General features: G+C 39.6%; 1 protein-coding gene across 4 annotated transcripts in view; it reads left to right on the forward strand.

Moving 5' to 3' along the window:
• The window catches only part of SLC4A4 (solute carrier family 4 member 4), a 355,406-nt gene that overhangs the window by 138,218 nt on the left and 193,845 nt on the right, over positions 1-23,343 (forward strand). For all 4 annotated transcript variants that reach the window (XM_047719486.1, XM_047719487.1, XM_047719484.1 and 1 more), the window contains exons 4-5: positions 9,526-9,661; positions 18,841-19,001. In XM_047719486.1, the coding sequence (XP_047575442.1) occupies positions 9,526-9,661; positions 18,841-19,001 (297 nt within the window). The remainder of the gene's footprint in view (positions 1-9,525; positions 9,662-18,840; positions 19,002-23,343) is intronic.

Here is a 23,343-nt window from a genome sequence, read left to right on the forward strand (position 1 = left end):
GATGGCGGAGAAGTAGCAGGCTGAGACTACTTTGGGTAGCGGGAGATCAGCTAAATAGCTTATCTAAAGATTGCAAACACCTACAAATCCAACGGGAGATTGAAGAGAAGAAGAACAGCAATTCTAGAAACAGAAAATCAACCACTATCTGAAAGGTAGGACTAGCAGAAAAGTGAATCCAAAGCGACGGTAAGATAGACCGCGGTGGGAGGGGCCGGCTCCCGGCGAGCGGCGGAGCAACGGAGCAAAATCAGGACTTTTAAAAGTGTGTTCCGCTGAGGGACATCGCTCCAGAGGCTTAACCGGGGTGAAGCCCAGGCAGGGTCAGCGCGGCCTCAGGTCCCACAGGGTCGCAGAAGGATCGGGGGTGTCTGCGTGTCGCAGAGCTTACCGGTATTAGAACGGGGAAGCCGGCTACAGAGACAGAGCCGAGGAGTGACTCTCAGCTCGGGGTTGCCTTGAACCGGTGGCAGGCTCGGTCAGCTCGGAGCGCGGCCGGAGGCCAGGGTGACGGGAGTCATTGGGCGCTGTTCTCTGAGGGCGCACTGAGGAGTGGGGCCCCGGGCTGTCGGTCCTCCGGGCCGGAGACCGGGAGGCCGCCATCTTCATTCCCGTCCTCCGGAACTCTACGGAAAGCGCTCAGGGAACAAAAGCTCCCGAAAGCAAACCCGAGCGGATGACTCAGCGCGGCCCCGGGTAAGGGCGGTGCAACTCCGCCTGGGGCAAAGACTCTTGAGAATCACTACAACAGGCCCCTCCCCCAGAAGATCAACGGGAAACCCAGCCAGGACCAAGTTCACCTACCGAGGAGAGCAGTTTCAATACCAAGGAGAGCGGCGGAATTCCAGAGGAGAAGAAAGCAAAGCATGGAACTCATGGCTTTCTCCCCATGATTTTTTAGCCTTGCAGTTAATTTAATTTTTTTTTCTTTTTCAATTTTTTTTAAAGATTTTATTTATTTATTTTCTTTTTCAATTTTTTTTCTTTTTCTCTTCTACTGCTAAATTTTTTTAACTTTTACCGTTTTCTTTTTTAACGTTTTTTAAATAGTTTATCTAATATGTATATATTTTTTTCCTCTTTTTATATTTTTTCTTTATCGGCTTTCTTCTTTTTAATAGTTTTTTTTTTTTTCTTTCTGAACCCCTTTTTATCCCCTTTCTCCCCCCTCACGATTTGGGATCTCTTCTGATTTGGCTAAAGCATATTTTCCTGGGGTTGTTGCCACCCTTTTAGTATTTTATTTGCTCCTTCATAAACTCTTATCTGGACAAAATGACAAGGCGGAAAAATTCACAACAAAAAAAAGAACAAGAGGCAGTACCAAAGGCTAGGGACCTAATCAATACAGACATTGGTAATATGTCAGATACAGAGTTCAGAATGATGATTCTCAAGGTTCTAGCCGGGCTTGAAAAAGGCATGGAAGATATTAAAGCAACCCTCTCGGGAGATATAAAAGCCCTTTCTGGAGAAATAAGAGAACTAAAATCTAACCAAGTTGAAATCAAAAAAGCTATTAATGAGGTGCAATCAAAAATGGAGGCTCTCACTGCTAGGATAAATGAGGCAGAAGAAAGAATTAGCGATATAGAAGACCAAATGACAGAGAATAAAGAAGCTGAGCAAAAGAGGGACAAACAGCTACTGGACCACGAGGGGAGAATTCGAGAGATAAGTGACACCATAAGACGAAACAACATTAGAATAATTGGGATTCCAGAAGAAGAGGAAACAGAGAGGGGAGCAGAAGGTATATTGGAGAGAATTATTGGAGAGAATTTCCCCAATATGGCAAAGGGAACAAGCATCAAAATCCAGGAGGTTCAGAGAACCCCCCTCAAAATCAATAAGAATAGGTCCACACCCCATCACCTAATAGTAAAATTTACAAGTCTTAGTGACAAAGAAAAGATCCTGAAAGCAGCCCAGGAAAAGAAGTCTGTAACGTACAATGGTAAAAATATTAGATTGGCAGCAGACTTATCTACAGAGACCTGGCAGGCCAGAAAGAGCTGGCATGATATATTCAGAGTACTAAATGAGAAAAACATGCAGCCAAGAATACTATATCCAGCTAGGCTATCATTGAAAATAGAAGGAGAGATTAAAAGCTTCCAGGACAAACAAAAACTGAAAGAATTTGCAAATACCAAACCAGCTCTACAGGAAATATTGAAAGGGGTCCTCTAAGCAAAGAGAGACCCTAAAAGTAGTAGATCAGAAAGAAACAGAGACAATATACAATAACAGTCACCTTACAGGCAATACAATGGCACTAAATTCATATCTCTCAATACTTACCCTGAATGTTAATGGGCTAAATGCCCCAATCAAAAGACACAGGGTATCAGAATGGATAAAAAAACAAAACCCATCTATATGTTGCCTACAAGAAACTCATCTTAAACCCGAAGACACCTCCAGGTTTAAAGTGAGGGGGTGGAAAAGAATTTACCATGCTAATGGACATCAGAAGAAAGCAGGAGTGGCAATCCTTATATCAGATCAATTAGATTTTAAGCCAAAGACTATAATAAGAGATGAGGAAGGACACTATATCATACTCAAAGGAACTGTCCAACAAGAAGATCTAACAATTTTAAATATCTATGCCCCTAACGTGGGAGCAGCCAACTATATAAACCAATTAATAACAAAATCAAAGAAACACATCGACAAGAATACAATAATAGTAGGGGATTTTAACACTCCCCTCACTAAAATGGACAGATCATCCAAGCAAAAGATCAACAAGGAAATCAAGGCCTTAAATGACACACTGGACCAGATGGACATCACAGATATATTCAGAACATTTCATCCCAAAGCAACAGAATACACATTCTTCTCTAGTGCACATGGAACATTCTCCAGAATAGATCACATTCTTGGTCCTAAATCAAGTCTCAACCGGTATCAAAAGATTGGGATCATTCCCTGCATATTTTCAGACCACAGTGCTCTAAAGCTAGAACTCAATAACAAGAGGAAATTTGGAAAGAACCCAAATACATGGAGACTAAACAGCATCCTTCTAAAGAATGAATGGGTCAACCAGGAAATTAAAGAAGAATTGAAAAAATTTATGGAAACAAATGATAATGAAAACACAACGGTTCAGAATCTGTGGGACACAACAAAGGCAGTCCTGAGAGGAAAATATATAGCGGTACAAGCCTTTCTCAAGAAACAAGAAAGGTCTCAGGTACACAACCTAACCCTACACCTAAAGGAGCTGGAGAAAGAACAAGAAAGAAACCCTAAACCCAGCAGGAGAAGAGAAATCATAAAGATCAGAGCAGAAATCAATGAAATAGAAACCAAAAAAACAATAGAACAAATCAACGAAACTAGGAGCTGGTTCTTTGAAAGAATTAATAAGATTGATAAACCCCTGGCCAGACTTATCAAAAAGAAAAGAGAAAGGACCCAAATAAATAAAATCATGAATGAAAGAGGAGAGATCACAACGAACACCAAAGAAATACAGACAATTATAAGAACATACTATGAGCAACTCTACGCCAACAAATTTGACAGTCTGGAAGAAATGGATGCATTCTTAGAGACATATAAACTACCACAACTGAACCAGGAAGAAATAGAAAGCCTCAACAGACCCATAACCAGTAAGGAGATTGAAACAGTCATCAAAAATCTCCAAACAAACAAAAGCCCAGGGCCAGACGGCTGCCCGGGGGAATTCTACCAAACATTTAAAGAAGAACTAATTCCTATTCTCCTGAAACTGTTCCAAAAAATAGCAATAGAAGGAAAACTTCCAAACTCATTTTATGAGGCCAGCATCACCTTGATCCCAAAACCAGACAAGGATCCCAACAAAAAAGAGAACTACAGACCAATATCCTTGATGAACACAGATGCAAAAATTCTCGCCAAAATACTAGCCAATAGGATTCAACAGTACGTTAAAAGGATTATTCACCACGACCAAGTGGGATTTATTCCAGGGCTGCAAGGCTGGTTCAACATCCGCAAATCAATCAATGTGATACAACACATTAATAAAAGAAAGAACAAGAACCATATGATACTCTCCATAGATGCTGAAAAAGCATTTGACAAAGTACAGCATCCCTTTCTGATCAAAACTCTTCAAAGTGTAGGGATAGACGGCACATACCTCAATATTATCAAAGCCATCTATGAAAAACCCACCGCAAATATCATTCTCAATGGAGAAAAACTGAAAGGTTTTCCGCTAAGGTCAGGAACACGGCAGGGATGTCCGTTATCACCACTGCTATCAACATAGTACTAGAAGTCCTAGCCTCAGCAATCAGACAACAAAAGGAAATTAAAGGCATCCAAATCGGCAAAGAAGAAGTCAAACTATCACTCTTTGCAGATGATATGATACTATATGTGGAAAACCCAAAAGACTCCACTCCAAAACTGCTAGAACTTGTACAGGAATTCAGTCAAGTGTCAGGATATAAAATCAATGCACAGAAATCAGTTGCATTTCTCTACACCAACAACAAGACAGAAGAAAGAGAAATTAAGGAGTCCATCCCATTTACAATTGCACCCAAAACTATAAGATACCTAGGAATAAACCTAACCAAAGAGACTAAGAATCTATACTCAGAAAACTATAAAGTACTCATGAAAGAAATTGAGGAAGACACAAAGAAATGGAAAAATGTTCCATGCTCCTGGATTGGAAGAATAAATATTGTGAAAATGTCTATGCTATCTAAAGCAATCTACCCATTTAATGCAATTCCTATCAAAGTACCATCCATTTTTTTCAAAGAAATGGAACAAATAATCCTAAAATTTATATGGAACCAGAAAAGACCTCGAATAGCCAAAGGAATATTGAAAAAGAAAGCCAAAGTTGGTGGCATCACAATTCCGGACTTCAAGCTCTATTACAAAGCTGTCATCATCAAGACAGCATGGTACTGGCACAAAAACAGACACATAGATCAATGGAACAGAATAGAGAGCCCAGAAATGGACCCTCAACTCTATGGTCAACTCATCTTCGACAAAGCAGGAAAGAATGTCCAATGGAAAAAAGACAGCCTCTTCAATAAAGGGTGTTGGGAAAATTGGACAGCCACATGCAGAAAAATGAAATTGGATCATTTCCTTACACCACACACGAAAATAGACTCAAAATGGATGAAGGATCTCAATGTGAGAAAGGAATCCATCAAAATCCTCAAGGAGAACACAGGCAGCAACCTATTTGACGTCAGCCGCAGCAACATCTTCCTAGGAACATCACCAAAGGCAAGGGAAGCAAGGGCAAAAATGAACTTTTGGGATTTTATCAAGATCAAAAGCTTTTGCACAGCAAAGGAAACAGTGAACAAAACCAAAAGACAACTGACAGAATGGGAGAAGATATTTGCAAATGACATATCAGATAAAGGGCTAGTGTCCAAAATCTATAAAGAACTTAGCACACTCAACACCCAAAGAACAAATAATCCAATCAAGAAATGGGCAGAGGACATGAACAGACATTTCTGCAAAGAAGACATCCAGATGGCCAACAGACACATGAAAAAGTGCTCCATATCACTCGGCATCAGGGAAATACAAATCAAAACCACCATGAGATATCACCTCACACCAGTCAGAATGGCTAAAATTAACAAGTCAGGAAATGACAGATGCTGGCGAGGATGCGGAGACAGGGGAACCCTCCTACACTGTTGGTGGGAATGCAAGCTGGTGCAACCACTCTGGAAAACAGCATGGAGGTTCCTCAAAATGTTGAAAATAGAACTACCCTATGACCCAGCAATTGCACTGCTGGGTATTTACCCTAATGATACAAATGTAGTGATCCGAAGGGGCACGTGCACCCGAATGTTTATAGCAGCAATGTCTACAATAGCCAAACTATGGAAAGAACCTAGATGTCCATCTACAGACGAATGGATAAAGAAGATGTGGTATATATACACAATGGAATACTATGCAGCCATCAAAAGAAATGAAATCTTGTCATTTGCGACAACGTGGATGGAACTAGAGGGTATCATGCTTAGCGAAATAAGTCAATCGGAGAAAGACAACTATCATATGATCTCCCTGATATGAGGGAGAGGAGATGCAACATGGGGGGTTGAGGGGGTAGGAGAAGAGTAAATGAAACAAGATGGGATTGGGAGGGAGACAAACCATAAGTGACTCTTAATCTCACAAAACAAACTGAGGGTTGATGAGGGGAGGGGGTTGGGAGAGGGGGGTGGGGTTATGGATATTGGGGAGGGTATGTGCTATGGTGAGTGCTGTGAAGTGTGTAAACCTGGCGATTCGCAGACCTTTACCCCTGGGGATAAAAATATATGTTTATAAAGCTGTAAAAAAACAAAAAAAAAAAAGAAAAAAGAAAGGATGAATACCCAAGTTTTGTAGCAACATGGACGGGACTGGAAGAGATTATGCTGAGTGAAATAAGTCAAGCAGAGAGAGTCAATTATCATATGGTTTCACTTATTTGTGGAGCATAACAAATAGCATGGAGGACAAGGGGAGATGGAGAGGAGAAGGGAGTTGAGGGAAATTGGAAGGGCAGGTGAACCATGAGAGACTATGGACTCTGAAAAACGATCTGAGAATTTGAAGGGGTGGGGGGTGGGAGGTTGGGGGCACCAGGTGGTGGTATTGTAGAGGGCACGGATTGCATGGAGCACTGGGTGTGGTGCAAAAATAATGAATACTGTTATGCTGAAAAAATAAAAAAAAAAAAAAACTAAAATGTCAAATATTGAGATTAAAGTGTTTTTTTTTTTTTAAGATTTTATTTATTTATTTGACAGACAAAGATCACAAGGAGGCAGAGAGGCAGAGAGGAAGGGAAGCAGGCTCCCCGCTGAGCAGAGAGCCCGATGTGGGGCTTGATCCCAGAACCCTGGGATCATGACCTGAGCCGAAGGCAGAGGCTTTAACCCACTGAGCCACCCAGGTGCCCCTAGATTAAAGTGTTTTATTTCTTTGTAAAGTCTTGTCAGGAGTGGTTCGAATAATGCTTGCCTTCTTCCCGTTGTGCAGCTTTTGAATTGGAGCAAGCATCTTTTCTATGCCCTGATGAATTGCGTACTCCTAAGTTTGGATCAGCTTCTAGCATTTTCTCCTTTGTGCTTTCCATGTCAAGAAATGTCTCTGAGAGTTTCTTTAATGTGAAATGCTTTTTTTCCCCTCCTCCTTCACCTGCTTTTCTTCCTCTTCTTCCTCCCCTTCTTCTCCGTTGTCGTGGTCATCTTCTTTTTTGGGTAACGAATGCGCAGTGGCCGATCACTGACAGACTTTGGAAGAACCATTATGATCAGTCACTGATCGTGAAGCATGTCTGTTATTTACATTGTAATTAACGTCAGAAGAGCTAGCAGTGAAGCTCGCACTTTATGCAATTATCCACAGTTCACATACTATGCTCACTGAAATTTAAACTGTATTATTGGGGGACTCTTGTTCTTTAACTAAATGACAGTAACTGAAATTCACGCACCTTGGAACCCTGCATAGTGAGGGTTTCCCACAATTCCAGACTTAATTTTATGGATATATGGGTGTTTTTTCTTTACTAAGGTGGGATTACTTTATTCATATGATTTTACAACTTTATTTTTCCTTTGGCATTGTATATATGTCAGAAATGATAATCTCGGGGGTATAGCTCAGTGGTAGAGCATTTGACTGCAGAAATGATAATCTCAACTTCATGTTTTATAACTACAAAAATGATCATCTCAACTTCATGTTTTATAACTACATGCTAATTTACTGAATAGTTGTGGTGTAGTATATTTAACCAGTCCTCCTTTTCAGATATTTAGTCGTCTTCTGTTTTTCTCAGTGATAAGCAGTGTTGCAGTAGTCACCTCCATCTTTGAAGTAACAGCTATTATTTCTTTGAAATGAATGTCTTTCTAGTGGTAGGAGTACTGGCTCACAGGATATATACACTTTTAAAACATTTCCATATCCTTCTAAATTTCCCTTCAGAGAGAGGTTCCCATTTAGGCTTCTCTCAGTGATGTAAATTGAGAGGCACTAGTGCATGTGTCCTAATCTCTGGCAACATTGGGATTATGATTTTTTTTTACATATTTTCTATTTTCCTAGGTAAAAGTTGTATTTTATTTTAATAATTAATTTTGATTACTAGTTAGGTTGAATATTTTTCACGTGTTTGTAGTATCTTTTGATCTGTAGAATTTCATATTGTCCTGTATTATAGTAGTTTTCAGATGATAGGAATATTCTTGTTTTTAAAAAAAATTTTTTTTTAAGATTATTTATTTATTTACTGGACAGAGAGAGAGAGAGAGAGCACAAGAGAGCAGGAACACACGCAGGGGAGTGGGAGAGGGAGAAACAGGCTTCCTCCTGAACAGGGAGCCTGATGCGGGTCTCGATCCCAGGACCCTGAATTGTGACCTGAGCCAAAGGCAGACGCTTAACAACTGAGCTACCCAGGTGCCCCAGGAATATTCTTGTTTTATTAGGTCATTTGAGTACACATATTTTTACAATTTGTGTGTATTTTTGTGTATGTGTATATACATACATACATATATACACACCCATAGACACATAAATCTGTGTACCTGGATTATATTCACGTGTATATACCTTTCCCGGTTTTGCCCAGGGATTGTAGAGAGTATCTGTGGCCTTAGTTTTGTAATATGATCATCAGTTTCCAAATGCTTTCCTTTTCTTAAACAACAACAACAACAACAAAAAAAAAAAAAAAGAGGAAAGGGAAAATAACCCACAACCTGAGGGAAGTTCTCGTTAATTTTTCATTACATGATTTTCAGGAGATAGGGTCAAAAGGAGCTAGTAGGGCATTCAATTATGTGCTTGAGTGTGTCAGAAAAAATATTTTTCCTCAGGTGTACAATATTTTACTTGGGCTTGTTTTTCAAGTGCATTGAGGTGTGACTAAACATTTTTGGGTACTGCCCTTATGTAAAGAAGAGGCCCCGTCTTGTTAAATATTCCTTCATCAACTTTGCCCTTAGCCAGTTACAGGCAACGAGGACCCTGTGAGGACGTGAGCTTTAGGCATTGGACAGAGGGAAGGCTGGTGGGAGGCGAGGGCCTGGGGGAACTCAGGATTGGGGTGCTCTGTTGCCCCTCCCACTGCTGTGGAAAAAGTGGTTGGCTCAGGCTGGTTTCTGTCTAATAATTTGGGATGGGTCCTAAGTGAGGAAGGAGGGAAGGTCATTCGGTTGGACCTCAGCTCCTCCGAGGGCTGAAGGTTCTTTGTCACAGGCCACCCAGACCCGGAGCCCTGTCCCGGAGAGTGGTGGCGAGCTGAGATACGGTTTAGGCCTGAGGAACAGAGAAAGGGCTTTGAGTTTTTTCGTGTGTAGGTTGGAGATAAGGGAGGCTCAGCGAGGAGGATGTCCACAGAGAACGTGGCAGGGAAGTCCAACAGCCTCGGGGACAGAGGACGAGCTCGAAGCTACACTTTCCTCAGGGTGGTGCAGCCAGTGTTTAACCGCAGTATTTTCACTTCTGCAGTCTCTCCTGCCGCCGAACGTATCCGGTTCATCCTGGGCGAGGAGGATGACAGCCCCGCGCCCCCTCAGCTCTTCACCGAACTCGATGAGCTGCTGGCCGTGGACGGGCAGGAGATGGAGTGGAAGGAGACGGCGAGGTGAGGCACGGCTGGCCGAGCGGTCCTAACCCAGGGAAGCGAGTGCAGGGCAAGATGGCTGTCTGTGAGCGCCTTTCCCTCACCGCCACGCTTTGAGGAACTGAGGAGCATCTTGTTGGCTGGGGGAAGGAGTACAAGGATTCTTTTTCTTCTTTGTTGTATTGATATGGATGCAGGACACCCTTTGTTTCACTGTTGGAGCAGGGTGAACGCTGACTCACGTTGTTACAGCTTTAACCTTTATGAAGAATTAGAAGTAAATCTATTCCTATGCTATTTAGTAGTAAAATATCTTTTTTTAAAAAAGATTTTATTTATTTATTTGACAGAGAGAGAGAGATCACAAGTAGGCAGAGAGACAGGCAGAGAGAGAGGAGGAAGCAGGCTCCCTGCTGAGCAGAGAGCCCGATGTGGGGCTCTGTCCCAGGACCCTGAGACCATGACCTGAGCCGAAAGCAGAGTCTTTAACCCACTGAGCCACCCAGGTGCCCCTAGTAGTAAAATATCTTGAAGAGATAAACGCAGGCACCCAAACATGATCGCCTAGAAGTATGTGCCTGCAGTCTCCACCTGCCGAGGTGTCTTGTGGAATCACATCTGATTTGTTACCCATTCCCACTTAGGAGGGAGGTTGCAAAGACAGGGTTTACCCACAAACTTGCCGTTATTTCCAAGGAAAAACCGATCCTCTTTTAAGTGTATACAAAAACAAGTAGAAGTTTCAGATGAATTTGGGGTTTAGAAACCTGAGTTCAATTTCAGATTCTGGCCCCTGTTTGCTGCATTAGCACTCAGTGTCTCAGGACTCGTGATTTCATCAATAAAAAGTGGATAATAATACCTACTACACATATATGTATGTAATACAAGGTATGCAATATATATTTATGTATGACTTAGTATTTGTCCAATTATATCAGGTATTTATATACATGCCTATATGTATGTATATTTGTGGAGATATCTTGTACATTGCTAAGCACTGTGGGAATATCGAAGGTTTCATTCATCTCATGATAACAGAGCTTTTCTTTCTTTCTTCATATGGATTGAGTTAAATACTCCATGCCATTTGGTCTGGTCTTGGCTTTGCTGCTGACTGGCTGCTTCGCTGTGGGCCTCTCATGCCCTCACCCATCTCCCTGAGATGCATGTTCTCTTCTGCCCCGTGAAGGTGATACTGCCTCGCGTCTCCATAACTTCATGCGTAGTTTATAGCTTTAAAGTTCCATCCCTCTGGGGCGCCTGGGTGGCTCAGTGGGTTAAGCCTCTGCCTTCGGCTCAGGTCATGACCTCAGGATCCTGGGATTGAGCCCCACATCGGGCTCTCTGCTCAGCGGGGAGCCTGCTTCCCCTCCTCTCTCTGCCTGCCTCTCTGCCTACTTGTGATCTCTGTCTGTCAAATAAATAAATAAATCTTTAAAAACAAAAATAAAGTTCCATCCCTCTGTGTGTACTAGTTCAGTTGGTTGTGACCGGAAGTGCTACTTTGATTCATATTTTCTTCTTGAAATTCTGTGTAAGTACCTCTCATAGAGTAGAATTCAAATATAGCTTTCTGCTTTTTCTTTCAGTCCAAGGTGGACTATATTTCATATGACCTCTGGTCTCCGAAAGGTAGAGAAGTGACAGTTCACTGTGTAGGTAATTAAACACTGAGTGAGATGGACTAGAACTTTCATGTAAGCTTCTTACGATGAAGATAATTTTGAATACTTTACCATCCTTAAAGACTTTATTTCCTTGAGAACACATGTGTCATTTTTGGTGATGTTGTTAGTCCTTGAGATACTGAATTGTTGGAGAGAATGTGTGGTGGGAGTATGCCATGTCTTGGCAGTGGGAGAGGGGAGGCTGTCTGGGAGAAACATGCTCACACCAGGCTATACTCTATAACTTCTGTATAGGACTTGCCACAGTTACTACTGCTTCATTCAATGTAAATGCGATATTACTATTTTCATTTTGTCTCCTTCATTACACTAATTCATCTGAAAGCAGGGACCATCATGTCTGTCTTTCATAACTGTGGTCCCAGTGCCCATAATAGGTGCTCAGTAATATTTGTTGAGTGTGATTAGTTGAGAATTGATTGCCTTAGAAACAGCTGCTCTAAATATCATACTTTCTTAGATACTTTCCTCGACCAAAGCTGAAGTTTATAGAAAACTTTAGTTTTCTGTAAACTTATAGTTTACAGAAAAAGATAATTCTTTTTCTGACTGATGGACAGCTGAATGCAGACCCAAGGTACCTAGTGCACCATGGATAAAGCTCAGAAGAGGACCTGTGTTTGAAGTTTCAAACTAATTAATCAATATGGTGTCTATTGCTGTGATATGCTATCAGCTATATATCTATAGGTATATGGTATGCTGTCAACAGCAGTTCATTGTCTTGCTAGGCTTCTTTCCTTATATGATCGAAAACACATAATTGGATGGCTAATACAATTCTCAAAATAACATGTCTAAAATTGAGCTTCTTATCTACCTGCCTCAGGTCCTCTCCTCCTGCAGTGTTCCCACCACAATGAACAACTCACCTCCATTCTTCTAGTTGCTCAAGCCAGAAACACTGGGGTTTTCCTTGACTTCTGTCTTTCCCTATACCCCTTACTCAATCCCATTGGTAAACCCTATTTGTTTTACCCTCAAAAATACTCAGATATTCAGAATCTCATCCCATCTCACGTTCAGTACTGCCACAATTCAGGTCCAAGCTGCCAGATTATTGCAAAAGCTTCCTAATTAGTTCATCTCTCTGCATCTGCACGTACGTCCCTCATGAACAATCCACCAGGATCTCTTTGACCTTATCTCCTGCTTTTCTCCCCCTTGTTCACTCACGGGCCGGTCATGCTCCTGTGCCAGGGACATTGCACTTGCTGCTCCCTCTGTCTGAAATGCTCTCCCCCACTCTGCCCCCCAATTATCTGCATGGCTCATTTTCTCACCTTCTTCAGTCTTTTTTCAAATATTACTTTCTCAGTGACTGTCGCATCTAAAGTCAAAAAAGTCCCCCCAAACTCTCGAACCTCCATCTTCCATTGTGTTTTCCTTGGCGCTTATCACCATTTAGCATAGTGCATATCTTGTTATTTTCTCTTCCCAGTAAAATTAAAACTCCATGAGAGCAGGGATTTTTAGTTGTTTTGTTCATTGTTATATCTCTATTGCCTCTAACTACCTGGCACACTGTCCATGGTCGAGAAATTAGCTTCACCTAAATCCTGTTGGAAGGTTGGAAGGTGATTTGTGCCTCCAGAAGTGACTCAGAGTTTTACTAATCTCTAGCTCCCTACAACATACCCCATTTCAGGATGTTTTTGCAGTGATGTCTGATTGCCATTTATGATGTCTGGTTTCCAGAGATGATAGGGTCCCCCCCCCCCACCACCATTAAAAACTCTCAAACCTATCAGACTAATAAAAGTTTAGTACTAAGAAGGGATTCATTTTTATATGAAAATGTGCTATGACTATTTTTCTGTTTGAGATAAAATTGAGATCTTTGCTTTTCTGTGAAAACCCAAATTCATAGAATTTTATTCCATAGAGAACTAACCCACTAGCCTTCTCTAGCTTAATGTGATATATACTGGGAGCCCACACCCCCACAGAACACAGTACTACCCCTTTTAATGGTCTGTACTTTTTAGGTAGCAGATGATTTGATTTGACCAAAAATATCCTCCATTGGTTCCCAGCATTACTGTAGTTTCATTTCTAGTCATGAAGTTCAGGTTAAGCTCTATGTCTCAAAAAATAATAGAATGGTTTCAATAGTAGGAAAAATATCCTGATTTAAGTCTTGGAAGGCACAGTAGTCATGTAAAACTATGAACAAGGGAAGTCTTTATTTATATGAAGTCTGAAGTTCAGCCAACTTTACCACCCCTTTTTTTCACATCTTTCCCTTGCTTTTCCCTTTCCTACAAATTAGAACTTTGGATTTTTATTGGCTCTTCCAGCATAAAGCACAAATTGAAGACTGTGCAAAGGAGAGAATGATTAGACCTGAGTAGAGTATTTGATCAGTGGAATGCAGAGAATACTCTTTTTTTTTTGTTTTGTTTTTTAAGAGTATTCCTGAGTGTTAGGCTATTTGAATGCTGACATTTAGTAACGTAGCAGTAACTATAAGGGAGTAATTGGTATTAGTGAGGAAGCTTTGTCCTCCTTGTTAAGAATTTCCAGGTGGCAAGGCATTAGCTAATAGGTTTATGACATGAACTGGTGAAAGGGTAAGTCATGGTCCAGCTTTGTTGTTGGCCCAAAGCCAAGAAGAAGGGCTACTGCTATACCCCCCCCCACCCCAAGCTCTTTATTTCTTTGAGACAGTGAAGTCTCTGTAAAAATGACTATTGGCTTTCAGTTTTCCTTCAGTGAATAATAGATGAGTAATGTTGGACTTCACAGTTAGAAGAATATATGTTAAAGGTCAGTCCCCCAATGTGGTTTAGTTTTTGTTGCCAAACCTGGGTAAAAAGGAAAATTGTCACAAGTTTCAACACAACAACCGGCCAGCAAAGGAAAAGGGTATTGATGTTTTAGTTCCAGTGGGACAGCACAAATGAACACCCATTTGTGTTTCTGCTTGGCAGAATGACCCAGCCTGCTTCTGGAAAACCTGATTCCAGGGCATGACCGCCAAGCACAGACATGCGTGCTTACCCTGGGAATTCGGAGAGAGATTGCTCTTTTCCCAATCTCCACCGACTTCTCTGTCTTTTCTCTACTGGATTACTTTGGAACATTCCATTTCAGAACAAGTTTATTTCTTCTGTAAGAAAAAGGCTGAAGGAAAAGGAGTCTAATCATCTATGTAATTATAGGAGTCACATATACTGCTTTGCAGTAAATTTCACAGTTGATCTAGAAATTTGAGAGTTTTTCTTAAAAACATAATTTATCCCAGATACATACTAGCATTGGCTTATTTTATGTAATGAGGCACTTATTAGTTAGCAAGAAATTTATTATTTTAATAGTCTTATATAGTTGGATTATATTCTAGGGCAAAGGTCATGTCTATTTTCCACTGTAAAATTGGCTTGTTTTTCAGTTAGAGGTCTTGTCTTTTCTTAATTATATTTAATCATATGATTGGAAAGTTGCAAAATTCAGTGACTCCCAGTGGGCCTTCTATTTCTTCAATAAATGAGTGAAATGCTGTTTGGTTGGCAGTCACTCAGGGAGCATTAAACTGCAGTGTACTTTCTTCTTCTTCTAAGACCTTGAAATAAACTTTACCTAATAAACTCTTCCTCCAAGGTTACAACAGTTTTGTATTTGCAAGCATTTAAAAAGCTAACTTCTGAAATTAATTTTCCTATAACATGTCAAGTACCAAAACAAAAGGAAAAGTAGGAAACTTATTGCAATTATATTGTTATTCACAGTCACCATGAAGGGTAGAAAGTAGCTTATAGTACATTTCACAGTAAAAATGTCTGTTTTTTTTTTTTTAATGTAATTACATGGTTCTAAGGCACCTTAACAAATTTGTTGGCACTCGGGTAGGCTGAACTTTGGTACCTTTGCCTTAGCCTTTTCTTTAATGGGTTCTGATTTGAATTGAGTAGTTTTCAGGTTTTTTTTCAAATTTGTCCTTGATATGTGAGGAGGATAGACATAGCATGTATAGTTTCTGGAATGAAACTGCATGCAAACAATCTGCTTAAATGGGCAAACCATTACTTTATGTCTGAAAGCATATGTTGGAAGTATACTCTGTTCCTTGAAATCAGAGCAATGCATTTTAAAGGAATTTAATAGCCATTATCCCAGACGTTCCCTTATGTTAGCTGTGCTATGATATGACATCATCACAACATTCAATATTTACTAACCTCAAAGTGAAATAGATGCTAAACTGAACTATGAGATAATGCTTATCCCTTAGGAATGTAGATTCTAAGAACCTGGCTAGTTTTGAGATTTTACATTTGCATTCCTTTATGATTAAATCTTGACCTAAAGGGCTGGTATATTCCAGGAGGGTGAGTAATGTTATTCCATAAATCCAAGCTGGTTGGGATTTATGATTTCTAAACGTACTGTTAAAACCTGTTTAAAGTCATATTTAAGTCTAGTCAGGTTGCCTACAATGCAAACTGTGGGGAGGAATGAAACTAATGATTGGTCATAAGAGAATGAAGTCATTTTGCTCCTTTTTGTCTTTTTAAAGATTTATTTATTTGAGAGAGAGAGAGAGAGAGAGAGAAAACACACAAGTTGGGGGAGGGGCAGAGGGAGAGGGAGAGAAGCAGACTCCCCACTGAGAGCAGCGACACAGGGCTCAATCTCACGACCTTGATTGAGATCATGACCTGAGCTGAAACCAAGAGTTGGAGGCTTAACCAACTGAGCCACCAGGGTGCCCTACCCCTTCTTTTTATTTAAATAAAAAATAGACCAATATATAGTACATCACTACCCCCACCCTTTTTTTTTTTTAAAGAAAATTTTATTAAACTTATATAGTTTGGACCTTTGAGAATGATGGCAGAAAAGAGCCGCTGTCACATATGTATGTATTTGGCGATGCAGATATATGGCAACTGACAGGAAGGGGGGACTCATTCAGTAGAAATAAGGGGGAAGTGAAAGCTGTGTAAAGTACTCCCTTTACTGACTTTCTAGCTGGTTTTTATTATTTATCTTGGGTTTGAATCCTATGACCTAAGATTCTATCCCTCAGCTGTTAAGAATTCTCTCAGGAATAAAAACAAGGAGTCACTAGACTCTTTATAGATAACATCCTTATATGTAATCCTGACATGGTTTTATGTACTGTAGAATATTTTAATATACTAGAGTCTTATCTTGAGTAATAAATTATAACATCAAGTATAAATATGATTCACTATGATGTATACCTGAAACTAGTAGGTTATTTTATGTCAATTACTTACTTCAGTAAAAATACTCTTCAGATTTATTTTATTTTACTTTAAGCTTTTATTTTAATTCCAGTTAGTCAACATACAGTGTTGTATTAGTTTCAGGTGTGCAGTATAGTGATTCAACACTTCCTACAACAGCTGGTGCTCATCACAAGTGCCCTCCTTAATCCCATCACCCATTTCACCCATCCCCCAAACCCCCCTCCAAAATTCTTTAAAAGAAAAAAGTGATTATAATGTATGTAATAGTTATCAGCAAACATGGTTTAAGATTGTGTGAGCAAGGGGCGCCTGGGTGGCTCAGTGGGTTAAAGCCTCTGCCTTCGGCTCAGGTCATGATCTTAGGGTCCTGGGATCGAGCCCCACATCAGGCTCTCTGCTCAGCGGGGAGCCTGCTTCCTCCTCTCTCTCTGCCTGCCTCTCTGCCTACTTGTGATCTTTGTCTGTCAAATAAATAAAATCTTTAAAAAAAAAAAAGATTGTGTGAGCAAGCGTGAAAAGATGATATACCTGAAGTTAATCAGTGAAATCAACGCTGTAAAATGATTACTCTTGAAATAACTCCAGTTACCTTTTATCTTTTTTTGGCAAATCCATAGAATTCCCTAAGAGTATGACATAAAATTGTCATTTTTCTCCCCTTTCTATTTCTGGAGGACTAATAACAGCCAAAGTGAAGAACTACTAATTTAATTACACACACAATCATATGAATATTAAGGGTCTTTTTATTCTCTTTTGGGATGTTTCTACTTTTATAGGAAGAAACAAGGCCCAGTTCTGAAGTTTTACAACTTTGGTGGTGATGTGGGCTTTTTAACTTGTGAGGAGAATATGTAAAAATCTCCATTGTTTACCTTTTAGGGGGATACAGAGGAAAGGAAGAGGGTCTGGGAGTTGAGGGTGAGTTTGGAGATAAGGGGATCATTGACATGTGGGAATGCCCTGGCTAGAAGAGGCTTCCTGTGAGGAGTGCAGGCAGAGGCTTTGGATATGGCTAAATATTCACAAGAATATTGAGCTTCATTAAAATTCTGAATTTTCTTTGACTCTATGGCTAATCTCTTGATCTGTTTTCACTCCTGGTTCTACTAATTTTTTTTTTTTTTTTTTTGCCTCCTCTGTGGGTGGTGAGCAGTCTATAAATAATACCTTATGTAGAGCTTCCTCTGATCTCTGCCCTTTGCTCTCATCTTTAGTGAGCTAGGTGAGTGTTTAGCTTTTTCTAGGAAAACATTTTTAAATCATTAAACCTTTGGGTGAAGAACGTAGGAAAACAATTTTTTAACCCCCTCTGCATCTTTTTCAATATCTCTGAGATGGTTTGAAGGGAGAGAAAGAAGCGTTTTTCTTTGGGTCACAATGAATAGCAAAATGATGATGCATTCGTGTTTTCCTTGAGCAGTGTAGAAAGTATCTCAACAAGTGAGATATAAAGACTGTCAAATGTGTTTTGTTTTCATTTCCATTAAACTTTTAAAAAAATGCTCTATATTGCAAAGTTATTGAAACATCTAGGAATCCTAGAAAGAAAAAAACTATGAAAGTGGGCTATTTGTTCCATTGCTAAGATTAATAGGAGTTCTATTATCGGATAGATGTGTTGTTCATTGAACTTGTGTATGTTTAAACACATGTGGAGCCAGACTTGAAGGGTAAAGGTTCCATTAGAATCTCAGTGAGAAGGGAACATGTGTCAGCTGGGAAGTAGAGAGTAAGACATAGCTGCAAGTGCTGGACCTCTTTAAGCATTAAAGGGGAATTTTACATTAATCTGACCATGTCATACACCAGGTTTTTCAAATAATTAAGATAAATATTGGTTCATAACTGATATTTCAACTTACATAAACTTGTCTTGTGAAGTCACAACAGAATTCTCACAATGGTGGTTATTTTTACACAGTGTGGGGCTTCAAGGAGAATTTTAAAATGCACATTTTTCCCATGTTATTTTAAAAAATTTAGCAAAATAATCATCTTCGGGATTTCATGGTTACATATAGACAGATATAAAACCAAGGATGCTTCGGATCCTTTTGGTCTATTTTCTTTCTCTCTAATACCAGGGGAAGGAGAGTCTAGTGACTCTGTTTGGTGTATTTATAAAGGTAATGCAATTAGCGTTATAATAAGCTTTTAAGACTTCACAAAAGGAGACGTTTTGGAAGAGCTTGCTGGTGGGGGTGGAGATGGAGGGGTTGATGTAGCTATTTCTAGAGGAGGTTGGAGTACTTTTAATTGCTGTTCATTAATCTCATGTTCCTAGGTGGATTAAGTTTGAAGAAAAAGTGGAACAGGGCGGGGAAAGATGGAGCAAGCCCCATGTGGCCACATTGTCCCTTCACAGCTTATTTGAGCTGAGGACATGTATGGAGAAAGGATCTATCATGCTTGACAGAGAGGCGTCTTCTCTCCCACAGTTGGTGGGTAAGTATGTTAAGTTTTTATCATTTTTTTTTAGCTTTACCTAACTATCTGTGGTAGATGAACTATCTCCATTCATGCCAATGGCTTCTAGTGTAAGCAGAGTTGAATATCCTATAACACTTACTTTTGCTCTTTTTTATATTATAAGACAAGTAAGGTTTATTGCAGAAGATTTGGAAAATACAGACAAATATCGAGAAGAAAATGAAAAAAATCATCCATCATACCTCTGTAACCATTATTAACATTTTGACGTTTCCATCTAGTTTTTGTTTCTCGGTCTTCTCTCTCTTGCTTTTAATTTCTCATGTTATTTTTATTGGGGATCATAATGTATATGTCCAGATTTGCATTCACCTCCTAAACTTATTAGGATAAGGTCAATATTTTGAGTAGAGGCTTCTTCGCCCATCCTTGGTTACATTGAATGGGGGACTGAAGACTAGATTTCAAGGATTCCGACCTTGGACATTGCACTGAGCTTCTCCGGGCCTCAGTTTTATCATCTGTAAAATAGGGCTTCAATCCTGCGTAAGAAGGGAAATCGTCTAATTGCTGGGTTGGGGCTGCCTTTGTAGGTGGAAGTCAGAATCCTTTAACTGTATGGAAGAAAGGTTGTGTGGGGCAAGGAGCCAGCAGAACCTTATGGGTTGGTGACTCAGTCATGTCACATTGGTGCTGAGTGTCAGTTATATAACCACCACCGAGTCCCTGAACCTCATGGTGCAGGGCTGCATTGGTACCATTTGCAATTAGTGCTGTGTAGTGAATGTTAACTCACCACGTTGAGCATCTGGGGCATACGTTACTACCTCCCAAACAGTAGTCATTGTTTTCATTTTCTGATGAAAGCCTGGCCTAATCTGCCTTATTATCCTTCAGATCCATGTGTGGAGATCAGGTTTTTCTCAAAAAGAAGTGCAGAGGTTCTGTTTGGCATTCCTAGGAAAATTTATTAGCTAGATGACCACTGGACTTACATGGATGACTACACTTTCATCTGCAGGGTACCTCCTTTGGGATTATGGGGAACAGGTTGTGGATTGTGGCTCCCTAGAAAGTGGCCAGTGTAAAATTCTTGTGTGATTTCAGACTTACTACAAAATTTCTTTGAATATCTGTAGCCAAAAGGCTTGCCTATGACATTTCCACATGTGTGTGTGTGTGTGTGTGTGTGTGTGTTTTATAGTGAGAAAGCGATAGCATTTGTATTGGAGGAAAGGATTAGTTGTCAAACGAGGCATGTATCTTTCTGATGTATACGCATCTGATTCTTGTTCAGAGAGCTTGTTAGTTCCATTTGCAAAGAAGTCCCACACTTTTCATGAACCTGAGCTGCTTAAGGTACAAGTGCAGAAGATGAAAGGGCTAACGGGAAGAAACTCGGTGGACAGAATTAATTAGTTCATACACGGATTCAGCAGTGGTGCAAGAGCTTCTGCAATGTGCCAGACGTTGTTCTGGGCCCTGGAATTAGGTTTGCAAATCTGTCACTTTGTAAATGGGGTAAGTGTACAAACCGCATCCACATAGTTAGAAGATAATGTAGGGAATAATCTCTATGTAGAGTTTTTCATATTTGACAAGGCAAGTGAGGCTGAAAATGGATATTTGGACATATTCTGTGCCCAGGGAGGATGAGCCCATCCACAAAGACAGAAGCAGACAGAAGGGATGGTTTTCTGAGTGATTTATTTTACTTCAGGGGAGATTGTTACTCAAAAAAAAATATCATGGTTAGCAAAAATCCATCCAGTTTTTTTGAGTGAGAATTGCAATTTGTGTGTGTTTAGACTTTAAGAACTAATCTGGAGCAGAGATGTCTGAAATTAGACAAGTCGAAGAAATGAGTCGGTATTCGTGAATGCTGGGTAAAATGGAAATTAGACTTGTGAGTGGGCAACATGTAGGCAATCTCAGGAGAGAATGTGTATTGTAGTTTAAGGGTCACTAGAAAGGTCCCAATATAAGAAAGGAGGACTTGGGCTTTTCTGTACAACTGCCTTTTGGGTCTTTAGTACCAGCAAGAGCCCTCTGAAGGAGCTTCTGCTCATCAGCAATTGACTGACCTTTTCCGTGCACTAGAAGAGAGAATCCCACATTGTACTGGAGCCTTGTTAGCCGATGGCCAAAGAAAGAGGTTCTGGTCACTAGGTTTAAGAAAGGTTCATTAAGCATGTTAAGTTGTTGCTTTCATTTTTCACTGCTTTGTATTACCAGTTGTGGACTTTTTCTCTAAGCACCGTCTCTTTACTTTTAAAAATTGGCATTATATTTAAAAATCAGATACCACCAGGTCCCTTTGAAGTACCATCGCTCTCATTCTGGATCTGATAATACAGAAAAACAATTCAGAGGCAAATAACACACATTAGAAGCAGAAGGAAGGAAGGAAGGGAGGGAGGGAGGGTGGGAGGGATCAGACTTGCAGGAGTGGAGAGAACATGTTTGAAAGAATATAATTGTCTGAAAAAAATATTTAATAATCCTCAAAGAATCAAAGCCTTGTAGAGGGTTAAAACACCTGTAGGAAAAAAAACACCCTAATTTCATTTTAAATGATAGAAAAAATAATTATTGTCATTATTTATTTGGTTATTAAAAAATCCTTTTCTAGCAGAGGCTGAAATGGTTGTTTTGTTTGGCATCGTGCTGATAATTTGGAGTTGAGAATCTCTAAGGTGCACCTCCCCCTCCATCCCATTTTTACCTCCACAAAAGAGAAGAAAAAAAAATAATAGTGGGTGTGATGATTATACAAACAAACAGGAGCATGGTTTTTCTCTTGCGTTGCATTCCACCTGCTACTCCTTCTCAGGGCCCGAGAGGCAGCCTCGCTCTGCAGGTGCAGAGCCGTCCCCGCAGTGACTGTTGAAGCAGGTGTGCCGCTCGTCCTTACATACCACCTCCTTCTGACTCTCCTCAGGACATCTCCTTGTTTTCTTCATGAAGAACCCCTTTTGAAGGCTACTAAAAATTTTTTTAAGGTGATTAAAAGATAAAACAACATTTTCATGGATTATTTTAATAGTTTGATTATTACTATCATCATTATAAGCCTACAATTAAAGAGTGTCATTCACATAAGAAGGCAAGTACGTGCGAATTTTCCTGGCCTCCTTAGTTAAAAAAATGATAGGCCATTTCAGGTATTTTATTATGATGGGAAATGGATTGGGAAAATGTAGCTCTATTTTTGGAGTTCTCATTTTTATATTTAAAGGTATTCCTTAACTGTGCATGTTGGCAGATGTGTTAGTCATGTTGTTTCTTGCTTTTAACACCTTTTATATTTTCAAAATGGCAATGTATTTATTTTTTAATCACAAAACTAATACATGTTCCTTTTTAAATAATCCAGAAAAATAGAACACACAAAAATCAAAATACCATCATTCACAGCTACATTCTGGCAGTTTTTTTGTACATCACTGTTTACACATATGAAATTTATTTTATAAATGGGATCATACTACAACACTTTAATTTGACATTTTTAACTTAAAAACTTAAGATGAATTTCTTTCCATGTGATTAAATATAAATGTAAATATCATTTTGATATCTGCAAAATATTTAGTATTGGGCATTTAAGTTGTCTTCAAGTTTTTATTTTAAAGAATACCGTAAGACACTCTTAATCTCACAAAACAAACTGAGGGTTGCTGGGGAGTAAGGAGGGAGGGATAGGGTGGCTGGGTTATGGACATTGGGGAGGGTATGTGCTATGGTAAGTGCTGTGAAATGTGTGAGTCTGATGGTTCACAGACCTGTACCCCTGAGGCAAATAATACATTATATGTTAATTAAAAAAAAAAGAATAGAAGTGAACATTTTTGTTATACTTTGGTGAAGTTGCGTATTTTTTTAGTGTAGATTTCTAATGCTGAAATATCCAGAGAGTTTGAACATATTAAAGGGTTTTGTTTACATGATTTGCCAAGTGGCCCTCAAGAAACGTTATGCTAGTTATTACTGCTCTTGTCATATGTGGTTCCCTATGACACTCCCCCTTCACATCACTGTGGATTGCTTGTTTTCCTTTTGCTACTTTGATAGATTTATAAAATCTCATAATTGGTGATATTTATATAATTTTTTTTAAATTGCCTTTGTTAGTCCTGAAGTTTAATCTTTCTTGGGCCTTGTATTTCCAAAATGTTTGTCACTTTGGGCCATTTTTTGGTTGCATGAACACCATTTTGTTGGCTTGTAGAAGCTCTGGATATATTAATTTTTTTTTTTTTTTTTTTTAGTTTAGAGCTTTTTTCAATAAAGAAAAACACTTTGTGATATGGAAAAAGATGTAAACTGTGAGTCAGAAAATGGGGTTCTACTTGGG

Source organism: Lutra lutra, chromosome 2 (genome assembly GCF_902655055.1).
Source record: "Lutra lutra chromosome 2, mLutLut1.2, whole genome shotgun sequence".
Taxonomy (NCBI): domain Eukaryota; kingdom Metazoa; phylum Chordata; class Mammalia; order Carnivora; family Mustelidae; genus Lutra; species Lutra lutra.